Source organism: Pleurodeles waltl, chromosome 1_2, assembly GCF_031143425.1.
Source record: "Pleurodeles waltl isolate 20211129_DDA chromosome 1_2, aPleWal1.hap1.20221129, whole genome shotgun sequence".
NCBI classification, from domain to species: Eukaryota; Metazoa; Chordata; class Amphibia; order Caudata; family Salamandridae; genus Pleurodeles; species Pleurodeles waltl.
Window position 1 is genome coordinate 311,440,836 of NC_090437.1, and position 12,471 is coordinate 311,453,306.

Genomic DNA, 12,471 nt, shown 5'->3' on the forward strand with positions numbered 1-12,471 from the left:
TTGGAGGAAAGTTGGCCTTTATAATACTGGGTGCAAATTATGATTTTATTACACACATGGGGGGAAGGTGTGGTCTAGCTTGGCTGAGGGGCAGTGGCTCGAATATAAGCATCAGCATGTGATTGAAAATTATGTGGTTCTGAGCAAGGCGCTTCATTTCCTTGTGGCTAAAAAAGTAAATATGTCAAATGCAAATTAAGCATATGTAGTAGTGTTTTTGATAATATAAGTTTGCATTTAGTTCACAGGATCTTGCATCGTCGCTCAACACCTCCAAAAACATACGTCTCTGTTGCTCCCCAGCTAGGCTTGTGCTTCTCCATTTCTTGCATTTACTTTCAGCCGAATGGAGAATGGCATGCAATGCTGGCTCCAAGACAAGCTTTCGGGTGCTGAGATCAGTGTCCCCCAGTCATGTGACGAGGCAGTCAGATAATGTTATGTTCCAAGAGAATGGCAAAGGTCATGGATACGTGACTGATTACTGATGGTTTGGTAAACTTTTCTTTGCATATACTGCCTTATTCTTACAAGAGAAATCGGCTGCCCAATGTTTACCTTTCAAAACGACTGGTGAACTGTTTGTCGATCAGTTCACAACGCTCTTAAAATAGATTAACGCCATTTTAAAAATTATGGTACTTCATACATCAGTTGTGTTTGTTAATGTGTCTTCCTGTAAAGTGTAGCTGGCAGTGGATCATGAGGCCTTTAATGTGCAATCAGCTCTCAAGACACATCTCTTTGAATTTATTTGTCTGGTCTTGTGGCTCAGTGGACTACTGCATTCACTGCAGAGATTTGTATCTGACCTGGTTACACACTCAAATCCTGGCAGGTCCACTCTGCGTTTCATCCTTCTGACGTTGATAAAATGATTACCATTGAGTTGGGTAACAATAAACATAAATTATTCCATCACCGAGATAACCCAAGGGTGAGTGTGTGTTTTACAAATACACGTCATGTTTTTTTGGGAAGGGCAGCAAGGCCTGCTGCCCATGCTCTGTTTAGCCCTCCTGGATCGCTGGATCACGACTTGTTTCTTGAAGCCAATACCTCTGGATTTGTTTAAGTACAGCAAAATGCCCATCTTCGTTGAAATGTCTGCCTACCCTGCCACCCGTCACTTTCTAAGAAGCCCTTCTCTTTGCATTTGTTTCCATAACAGCTACATGCATGTTGTTCTAGAGGTGACTACTTCAAGGGAAGACCCCTCCCTCTTTTTCTGAGCTCTTCTCTTTGTATTTAATTCGTACCAGCAACAATAGTAGTACTGCTGCAGTACCTGTCAGCAGGGGAAGTGGGCTGAAACGTAACCATCTATGCTGCAGGTGTAATCCAGCTTGCCCGAAGTGACTCTCTTCCTGATCATCATAATGTACAGCCTCACTTTCTGTTTATCCTGAGCTAGTTGCCAGTCAGGCAAAGAGCAGTGCTGTATGTGTGTATGGTGAAATAATTTTATTGTTACGGAGTAATAAAGTTATCGTACGAAATACAGCACAATTCCATAGTTACATAATTTAATACATGGTAGCTCATGGCGTTCTGCCAGAAAACAGTCAACTGTGAAGAAATTCTGTGGATGTTCAAATTGTCCCTGAAAAGTGAATCATTTTTACACATTTTACATCATATAATTAATGAGGGGTTATTGATACTCCCAGACCGCTGTTTGATGTAATGATGACAGGACAAGAAGCAGAAGGACTAGAAATGTACCCCCCACAATATTCTTTGTAGATGACCAGTCACCAGATACAAAGTGTGCGAGCAATGATCAACTGTTTTGTGGTTTGGTTTAATTTGAATAAATACTATAAAACAATGTAAGCTTTTATAACCTGGCAATTTGCTAATATAGTTAGCACACATCCAGGCAGGGAAGTCAGTTCAAAATGTGTTTTGGAATACTAAATGAGAGGAATTATTGAACTGTTATCACAGCTTTTCTCAACATGTGATTGAATTTGTATTACAATTTAGCAATACCTATTCTGCCACTGCTTACAAGAAACAATGATAAAAGCGCCCTCCTCCCATGATTTCCCTTGCACAGAGTTTTGTTGTTATTTTGAGAGCCTGTCCATCTGGTGCTGATAACATTGTATCCTGAATGTTGAAACCATTGACTGAATTGCTTCTGTGCTTTTTGTGATAACCATTGAAACAACGGTCTTGTAATCAACTGTCTCTTATCTTCTATTACTGACACTCTTACGTGGGTGTTTTCCCTATCAGTTCTCCCCAGATGTGAGATTTCTGGAAAGACATGCACCAGTCAGCCTGTAGTGCAGCCCCCGCTGGGGGAGGGGGTCATGAGCTCCGGAGGGCCCCCTCAGCACAGTACACTGGCCTGAGACCTCCTGAGTCAGTCTGAAGAGGGGGGCCCTCCATGTACTGTGCAGGAGGCCCCTTCAAGTTTCGTTTTGCCCCTGCACTCAGCAGGCAGGTGTAAAACAAATCACTCTACAGAATAACCACAACAAATCAATAACACCAGTGGCATCCTTGGCGTGGTCTCTCCTAACTTTTTTGCCTCTGCTTCCCAGGTTGTAGATGTATGTTGGACTCTGTTTTTGATACTCTCTGCACTTTACCACTGCTAACCAGTGCTAAAGTGCAAGTGCTCCTAGGTAAAATGTATGCGTAATTGGCTTATCCATGATTGGCATAGTTGATTTACTAGTAAGTCCCTAGTAAAGTGCACTAGAGGTGTCCAGGGCCTATAAATCAAATGCTACTAGTGGGCCTGCAGCACTGATTGTGCCACCCACACGAGTAGCCCTGTAAACATGGCTCAGACCTGCTGCTGCAGTGTTTGTAGGTGTAGTTTTAAACTGCCATTTCGACTTAGCACGTGTACCCACTTGCCAGGCCTAAACCTTCCATTTTCGTACATGTAAGGCACCCCTAAGGTAGGCCCTAGGTAGCCCCATACGCAGGGTGCAGCATATGTTAAAGGTGGGACATGTACTGATGTGTGTTACATGTCCTAACAGAGAAATACTGCTAAATTCAGTCTTCACTGTTGCAAGGCCTGTCTCTCTCATAGGTTAACATAGGGGATGCCTTCAAATAACTTTTAAGTGTAGTTTCCCTTTGAGAGTAGATAGAAATGTGGAGTTTGGGGTCTCTGAAGTCATAATTAAAAATACATCTTTAAGTGAAGTTGGTTTTTAGATTGTTAGTTTGAAAATGCCACTTTTAGAAATTTAGGCATTTTCTTGCTTAAACCATTCTGAGACTCTGCCTGTTTGTGGATTACCTGTCTGGGTCAGTTTGACAGTTGGGCTGTTTGTGAATCCCCTCTAGACAGTGAGCCAAAGGGAGCTGGGGTGTAGCCTGCATATCCTGATGAGCCAACTATGCTAGAGTGGAGGGAGGAGTGGTCACTTATACCTGAATTGTTTGTGCCTGCCCTCTCACAATGCAGTCTTTAACACCCTGGTGTGTGTCTGGGGCCTGGCCTGGGCATAGCAGGATCTTGCGAACAACAGAGACAAAGGCAGAAAGGGGTATTAGTATTGGATCCAAAACCCCTGAAAATTAGATCACTTATGGATTCAAGAGGAACCTCTGCCAAGGAGAAGAGCTGAAAAGCTGAGGAGAAGTGATGCCCCTGCCTCTGACTGTGCTTTGTTGGGCTATCCTGCAGTGCTGCTGCTGCCTGTGAAAGGTGACAAAGACTGGACTTTGTTGTGCATTCCTCCTTGAGAAGAATCTCCAAGGGCTTGAACTGAGCTTGTCTCCTGTTTTGAAGTCTCAGGGTCATCAACGACTTACTCTGCTAACATCTGGACTCTCCACTGAGACTCCTGCCCTGCCAAGTGGTGTCCTATCCAGTCCCTGGGCCCTTGAAAGGTGAAGTTGGCAGATAAGAGCTGAAAATCCACACACAGAATGTCGTGTTGGGAAATGTTTGATGCACCATCTGCAACGCGCAGTAAACGCCACTGGCTTTGCAGCTAAAATCGATGCGCCACCTGCATCGCAGCTGAGAGATCCACACATCACAGCTGGAGAAACGATGCGCAACACCCGCTTGCGGCTCGGTTTTCTAACACTGTGTGACAGGATTTTCCAGGCACTGTCCCTGGGTGTCAAAGTCAACCCGACTCTGTGCAGATCCGCGGATCTGCGGTGCCCCGTCCGGAAATTGATGCATCGTTTTCTTGCGAGGGAGAAGAAACGATGCATCACCCACCCGACCGGAGAAGAAACGATGCACGGCCACCCTTTCGAGGAAGAAATCGATGCATCGCTGCCTTTTCCACACACCCTCGCCCGTGCGGCTTTATTTTTTACGCCAACCTGGTACCTTGTGCATAATCATCGTTTCCAATGTTTTCTATGGTGTAAGACTTATTCTTTTGAAAATTCATATTTGAACTTGTGTATGTTGGATTTTTGTAATTTTGGTCTTGTTTGATTTAGATAAATATTTGCTATTTTTCTAAACTAGTGTGGTGTCCATTTTGTAGTGTTTTCACTGTATTTCTGTGTGTTGTGGTACAAATACTTTACACATTGCTTTTGAGTTAAGCCTGACTGCTCGTGCCAAGCTATCAAGGACATGAGTGGGGGTTAACCAGGTGTGTTTCTCCTTTGCCCTAACTAGAGTGAGGGTCCTTGCTTGGACAGGGGGTAACCTTACTGCCAGCCAAAGGCCCCATTTCTAATATTGGTGATCAGCGGTGAGGATTGGACTTGTATTTGTACTTGACATACAGTGATTAAGTATACACTACTGTTTTCAGTGCAGACCATTACGTGAGCACATACTATTTGTTTTTGCTTTTGCTCTTTTTGGACTTGTGTTTTTCTACTTCCATATTTTGGTGATCTTTTTATTGATTCTTGAACTTCTCTTTGGGAACTCTTTTTTCTGCCTTGGAACTTTGCACTTTTGGTTTGCCATCATGTCCCAATCTAGAGATGCATCAGCTCCAGCTGTTTTTGAATTAGGGAAACTGGAAAGTTACACAACTGCTCAATTGAAACAGGTATGTAAGGATCTCGCCTGTCCCATTAAGAGCGCCACCAGAATGGAGGAGCTACAAAAGACACTGAGGGCCTGAGTGACAGCCAAGGAAGCTGGGGGCACACAGAGGAGGAGATTGAGAATGATGGTGAGGAGGTGCAGAGGGTACAAAATGGTATAGTGGGTGGACCTGTTATGCCTGGAGGGAGGGTCTCCAGTGCAGGTAGCAATGTGTCATCCAATGGTCTTACTCCTGAAGAGTTACAGGACAGACAGGCAGAGAGGAATCACTAGATGAAATTAGAGAGGCTCAAAACGGAGTTGGAAGGGAGGAGACTGGCCATTGAAGAGAAAAAGTTACTACTTGCTCATGAGCTCAGCTTGAAGGAGCTGGGTCAGAAGAGCCAGTCCAGAAGGGATGGTGGCAGCAATACCTCAGTGCAGCCTGAGAGAAGGATACACATTCCTAAAGACTTAGTGAAGGTCTATAAGAGGGGGGATGACATATACTTGTGGTTCAAGGGGTCTGAGTCTGCTTTCCAAATGAACCTGGTCCCTGAGGCACATTGGGGGCACATTGAGGTAGACGTGAGGGACACTCTAACGTCCTTAGGAGATCCTCAGGGACTCACCTACACCATAATGAAGGACACCCCACTCACAAGAAATGGTCTGACCCCTGAGCAGTATAAGGACAGGTTTAAGTCCTACAAAAAGAAAGAGTCACAAACTTGGTTGGAGTGTGTAGAGTCATTTTGCAGGACACTGGATGGTTGGGTGAAAGGCAGTAAGGTAACAATGTATGAGGAGCTTTACAATTTAATTGCTTGGGAGCACTTGTACAGTCTTTGTTTTCCAGAGCTGTGCCAGCACCTGATTGACAGTAAGCTGAATGATCCCAGAAAGCTTGCGCAGGAAGCGGACCATTGGGAGAGCACCATGGTCCAGAAGAGGTATGGGGGAGACCACGCCATGGGTGGGCAAGGTCCCTCTCAGAAGAAGGGGGGGTAAGGGTAAACAGGGGAGTTCTCTAAAGGGCCCCAACCTAGTTCCCAGGGTAAGGATTCCCAGCCCCTGGGTGAGAAGAAACCATGGTTCTCCAAAGGGAAACCTGTAGAGCGGCCCCCCGCAAGTCCTTTGCATGTGACTAGGTGGGTCATGCGAAGGAGGACCCCAAATGTCCCAAGGGTACACCGGCACCCAGTGGTGCTCAGTCACAGGGTTTGGCCAGTGTAGCACTTGGGGAGGAGTTGGTACCTGGTGGGTGGGAGCCAGCTGAGATGACCCTTGTCTCCATAGGGGACAGTGAAATTGTCCAGAGAACCCTGGTGCCTGAGAACACTAAGAAGACCAGGCAGTGGGGGGCCATCAATGGACAGAGGGTGGAGGCTCTGAGAGACACAGGAGCCAGTGTGACTACTGTGAGGAGTCACCTGGTATCTGAAGAGCAGATGGATCCCCGTGTTGCAGTGGACAGCTCAGAGCACCTGTACAGAGTGGCACAGGTTCCCTTTAAATGGAGGGGGTCTCAGGTTCCTTGAAAGTAGCTGTGAGTCCATCCATGCCTGTGGATTGTTTGCTCGGCAATGACCTAGAGGATTCCACTTGGAAGGAGGTGGAACACAGGTCCCACTTGGAGATGTTGGGTCTGCCTGGGTGGGTATGCATATCTACCCGGTCAATGGCAGCCCGTCAGGGTGGTCAGAAGCCCCTGGAGCCTGAAACAGTGGCCTAAGGGTCCGCCAAAAGGGGGAAGGGCAATGGGCGTGGGAAACCAGCCCCAGAAGTTCCCACGGTCCGGGAGGAGGCTGACCCTAATGTTTAAGCCACAAAGCCTACAGGGGAACAGGTGGCTGAGCTGGGGGAGGACACTGAGCTGTCACAGTGGCAGCAGGAAGGGGGGCCCACCAGGGAGGTGTTCTGTGAGGCACAGAGAGTATGCCCTATTCTGGAGGGTTTGTGGCAGAAGGCTGCAGACCAGGCGGCTGGAAAGGAGCAAGGATCTCACCTGATCCATTAGGAGGAAAGCCACCTGTATAGTGAGCCTAAGGTTGCTGAGCCTGGGTCAGCCCGTGTGCTGGTGGTACCCCAGTGCTTCAGAGCCTTCCTATTTGGTCTGGCTCATGATGTGCCTTTAGCTGGACATTTGGGGCAAGACAAGACCTTTGACAGACTTGTCACCCACTTTTACTGGCCCCTAACGTGCAGGCACTCTGAAGCACATTGTAGGTCTTGCCAGACTTCTCAGGCAAGTGGCAAGAGTGGGGTGGGGAGTTCAAGGCCCCCCCTCCAACATTTTTCTGTGGTTAGCACCTCCTTTGAAAGGGTTGGTATTGACATTGTGGACCTATGGATCCCAAGACAGCAATGGGCAACAGGTTTATCCTGGTCTTGGTGTACCATGCCACTTGGTACCCAGAATCCATTCCACTGAGATCAATCACCTCCCCTGCGGTGGGACAGGCATTGATGGGGTTTTTACTCGCATGGGGTTCCCCAAGGAAGGGGTATCTGATAGGGGTACCAACTTCATATCTACTTATATGAAGTCTCTGTGGCAGGAGTGTGGGGTAACTTATAAGTTCACCACTCCTTACTACCCCCAAAGCAGTGGTCTGGTTGAAAGGTTCAACCGCACCTTGAAAGGCATGAACATGGGCCTGTCAGAGCCCATGAGGCGTAAGTGGGACGTCCTCTTGCCATGCCTTCTGTTCCCCGTACAGGTAGATTCCTCAAAAAGGGCTTGGATTTTGTCCTTTGGAGTTACTGTATGGCCACCCTGTCAGGGTACCTTTGAGTCTGGTGAAGGAGGGTTTAGAGAAAGCCCCCAGTAAACCTCCCCAGGATGTATTCAGTTACATGCTGGCTTTTAGAAACCAGACTGCCTGCTTCAGAGCTCCCGCACAAGAGAACCTAGAAGCAATCAGGAAGACATGAAACGGTGGTATGACCAGAATGCCACTCTGGTCGAGTTTCAGCCTGGAGAAAAACTGTGGGTGATGACGCTAGTGGAGCATAGAGCGCTTCAGGACAAGTGGACTTGGCCAGTTAAGATGCTGGAGAGCAAGAGCGAAGTCACCTACGTGGTGGTCTTGCGGACTCCTGGGAACCCCTTGAGGGTCCTACATGTGAACTGCCTCAAGCCACTCTTTGAGTGGACTGAATTGTCCATGCTCCTAGCAACAGATGACGGCGTGGAGGAAGAGAGGGAGCCTCTTCCTGATCTCCTGTCTGCTGGAGAGAAGGATGGATTTGTGGAGGGTGTGAACTTCTCCCCCTCCCTGACCTCAGAACAACAGAGGGACTGTCACTAGGTGTTGGGTCAGTTCGCTTCCCTGTTCCTTCTTGATCCCAGGGTTCACATACTTGTGTACACATGATGTGGACACTGGGGACAGTCTACCTATTAAACAGAAGCGTTACAGGGTGACTGATAAGGTCAGTGCTATCATCAAAGATGAAGTATCAAAGATGTTAACCCTAGTGGTAATTGAGTTTTCTAGTAGTTCTTAGGCCAGCCCTGTGGTCTTGGTCCCAAAGGCTGCTGCTTCTGGGGCCACACCAGAACTCCAGTTCTGTGTGGACTACCAGGGTCTCAATGCGGTTACTAAGAATAACGTCCACACCATCCCCCGAGCTGGTGAGCTCATCGATTGGTTGGGAGCTGCCAAATACCTTAGCACCTTTGACTTGACGTCTGGGTATTGGCAGATTGCTTCAACTGAGGGGGCCAAGGAGACGTCAGCATTTTCTACCCCAGATGGGCACTACCAGTTTAAAGTGATGGCCTTTGGGATGAAAAATTCTCCTGCCACCTTTCAGAGGTTGGCCACCAAGGGGGATCAGTGGGGGTTAACCGGGTGTGTTTCTCTTTTGCCATGACTAGAGTGAGGGTCCTTGGTTGGACAGGGGGTAACCTGACTGCCAACCAAAGACTCAATTTCTAACAACCAGCATAAGCACAGCCAAATTACATACAATGGAGGACCAGTTCTGGGTTCCTTTTTGTTGAAGATTGAAATGTGCATGTTGAACCGTCAAGGATCCAGCTTCACAAAGTAAGTCAGACATCTTCTAATGTTTGGAGTACTCCAAGGTACTGTGGACATTTACACCTGATACTCTCTTTCACAAGACTTCTAGGTGGGAATGCAGGGTTAACTGTCTGAGTACATCAACTTTCACTTGGAATTGTCGGTAGGTCATGCATTTCACATATCTTTTTTCCTAACCCTATGTCCCTTCCTGCACGAAAAAATCCTGCCCATAATGTAGGTGACCTTGCAAGGGTGCCTGTGTTGGCGCTAGGCAGCGCACAGTGCGCCAGCGCAATGAAAGGTCAGAAATGCTTCATATGTTTGTTTATGTGGAGCATTTCTGCTCTGTCCCTATCACACAACGCAGCACAGCAAGTTGCCATGCTGCACTGTGTTGCATGAAATAGTAGTAAATGTGCCCCTCAATGCTTTACCACAATGTGCGAGGTTACAAAGGATTTATAAATTTCCACACGAGTCACAATGGCACATTCAGTTTCTGTCTTTTGCAAATTATAAGCCTCCTAATGTGTCTGCAATTTGTAATGACAATTGTGAATTAAACGCTTCTTTCTTTACATTGTGGATTGTATTGTTACAATTGCAAACCCACTTTTTGCAGCCCCAGGGTGCAATTGCAACATTTTTGCACAATCGTTCTATGACTATTTATAGCTGTGCACCTTGTGCTCCTAAAGAATTTGGTTCTGCTTATAAATAACAGTTCCTGCTTGTGAAAACATTTTGGGGCGGATGGAGCTGGCAGTGCTGCATACTCCACTTAAAGCTGCCGACACCATTCACGAGTTGGTAACTGATCAATTGTTTGCAACCGCAACATCCATAGATAAATACAAGACTGAATCGCAACTAAAAAGGAACACCCCTTTCACGCTCTTCCTGTTACTCAGTAAGGGTCGGTAAACCAATTTGCGGGCGTGAAATGCTTTTCGGACTGGCTAAATGGGTATCATACATACCAAAAAGCTGTTTTGCAGTCGCAAATCCAGCGATTTTGCAAATCTCAGGATGTGGGACTGCAGAATGAATGTGTACTTAAGGCCCCCAGTGAGTAAAATCATAGTTCTTGGTGCCATGATCGATAGCACATCTTACCAAGTTTAGAGAAGAAAAGGGTTCTTGTTCTCCCAGGGTTCAGGCAGTTCTTTCTGTTTTTGGAATTAGTGCCTAAGCACAGGCAAAATCAGATTTAAAAGATAATTATGGTACTTAAAGCTAAATCAACATGTATCACATACATTTGTCTTTTACTTCAAGAAAACTGCAATCCATGCACAGATGTAGAGTGCCCTGTCGAACAGAACAATAGACACAATGCAATTGCCCGGGCTATGCTGCTTTCTCCGGCTCTGTGAGACATGTGGTAATGTGGAGTTGATTATATCACTTGTGCTGTTCTAGTTGCAGCAGGTGAGTAATAACATATGTGCAACATCCTGTGATGTGTTGTACAATATTAGTTCTTGTTCCCCTTTGATTTACATCTGGTCAAGTTTCCGATGTAAATTTGCACCATGTTTTACATTTCTACATTACCTCTGCTCACAGTGAGGCAACCATTTTGAAACATGTTTCGCAAAACTGAGGTTCAGATTTACAAGCGGCTTGTGCCGCCAATGCGTAACGTTTTTTGATGCATTGGCGGCACAGGCTGCTGACCCATATCTACGAAGCAACGCAAAGCCACTTTGCGTGGCTTTACAAGGCCTTGTAGATATGGAGTTAGGCAATGAAGTGCAAGTCTCTGCATTGCCTTACTTTGCGTTGGGGAAGCGTTTCCATGGGTCTTGCATGGGTGTTCTCACGCAACACCCATGTAGTTTGACGCATTCCCAGATTTACAAGGTTTGTAAACCTGCCAATGTGTCAAAACACTACACCACCCCAGGGATGGCGTAGAAGTGATGCAATGGGGAGGAATATCTTTAAAAGGAAAAAGGGGAAAACGCCCATTGGGATTGTTTTTGTGCAGGAAGGTGCCCCTTTCTGCACAAAAACAATCATCCCCACAACACAGGCACCTCTGCACCATAGTGCAAAGGTGCCTGCATTGGCCCATGGCAACAATTTGTGCACCAGCACAGGGGAAAAGGACAGGAGTGCGTTGTATCCCATAGATAGGGTGCACCCCTGCCCTTTTGTTTTGACGCAGGGCAGCACAGCAAAAAGGCTTGTGGCACTGCCCTGCGCCAAAACATTGTAAATTTGGCCCTGAGAGTTTGTGTTTTTGGTAGTGGCTGGGTACAAACCTGTTTTTTTGCATATTTTGCCATTTTGTAGGTGTGGTGTAGTTATGCACATTAGCTGTTAGTGCAATGTTTGCTACTTATTTGCTGAATTGCAGTGTGTATTTTGTTGGATGAGTGTGGTCGTGCAAATATGATGGCAGCAAACAAGTCCAAGGATTTTGCTAAAAGTGTTTTTAGCTTGGAGCAATTGGCAAATCTTGTAGGTATGTCTGCCATCCCAACTCCATCTTGTCTATTTTAGCAATATACCCTTATCATGATTGGGATTATTATTTCTCCGGTTGTTCTTTGGCTCAACTTCAAGGTTCCACTAAACAAAACAAGAACACGATCAGGTTGCAATAGCCAATTAAATAAAAGTGTAGAACTGCTTTCTCCATTCATGCAAATTTGACCTTTGACATATGAGTTTGTGAATTTGTTTAATTTATTCTCTAGTGAAGAAGTCCATCTTCAATGCAACTGCTCTTAATGAAACCTGTTTACAATGGAGAGGCGCTGACGCAGAAGAGATGTACTTAGTAAGTGTGGTTGATTGATATTTAAATACACACACACATATATATTTTCAAATATGAGCAATATACAAAAAAATGAAAAAGTACAAAATGCCCAAAAATGAAGGTGTAGCCCAGTAGGTCAGGCAGAGCAGCTCTGAAACTTAAATTTCAGGCAACTCTACACAGTTTTCAGGCAACAATGCCATCACAATCAGATCAAGAAATCTATTGAATGAAGAGGGCTGAACCATACATGCTGTATGCTCTGGTGGGAGGACGCAATTGTCACTTGAATAGACCAATGGATCATGATGGCTGACTGACAGCCCCTCACAAATAGAGGGCCTAAATGCATAATGAGGACTAGCTCAAAATAGCACAATTGGCGTTGGGTGTGGACCTTCTAAAATGGCATCAACATGGGTTGGACTGCATTACAGAATGGTTGTGAACAGAGCATGAGCTAAGGCCAGAAAAAGTTTTGAACCTTATTGTTGTCTTATCAAGGAAGGTTGTAGTCAGGGAACATTGGATATTTGTTTCCCTAAAACAACGATTATAAAAAGTTCCGGGAGACTATTCAGAATATAGGCCCTCATTCCGAGTTTGGCTGGCGGCAGTAGCCGCCAGCCAAACGGGAACCGCCACTTGGCCGCTCCGCGGTCAAAAGACCGCGG

The 12,471-nt window shown here is 46.1% G+C and overlaps 1 protein-coding gene across 2 annotated transcripts in view; it reads left to right on the forward strand.

Moving 5' to 3' along the window:
• SUSD1 (sushi domain containing 1) overlaps positions 1-12,471 on the forward strand; it is a 521,732-nt gene that overhangs the window by 292,197 nt on the left and 217,064 nt on the right. For both annotated transcript variants that reach the window (XM_069238712.1, XM_069238719.1), the window contains exon 16: positions 11,733-11,815. In XM_069238712.1, the coding sequence (XP_069094813.1) occupies positions 11,733-11,815 (83 nt within the window). The remainder of the gene's footprint in view (positions 1-11,732; positions 11,816-12,471) is intronic.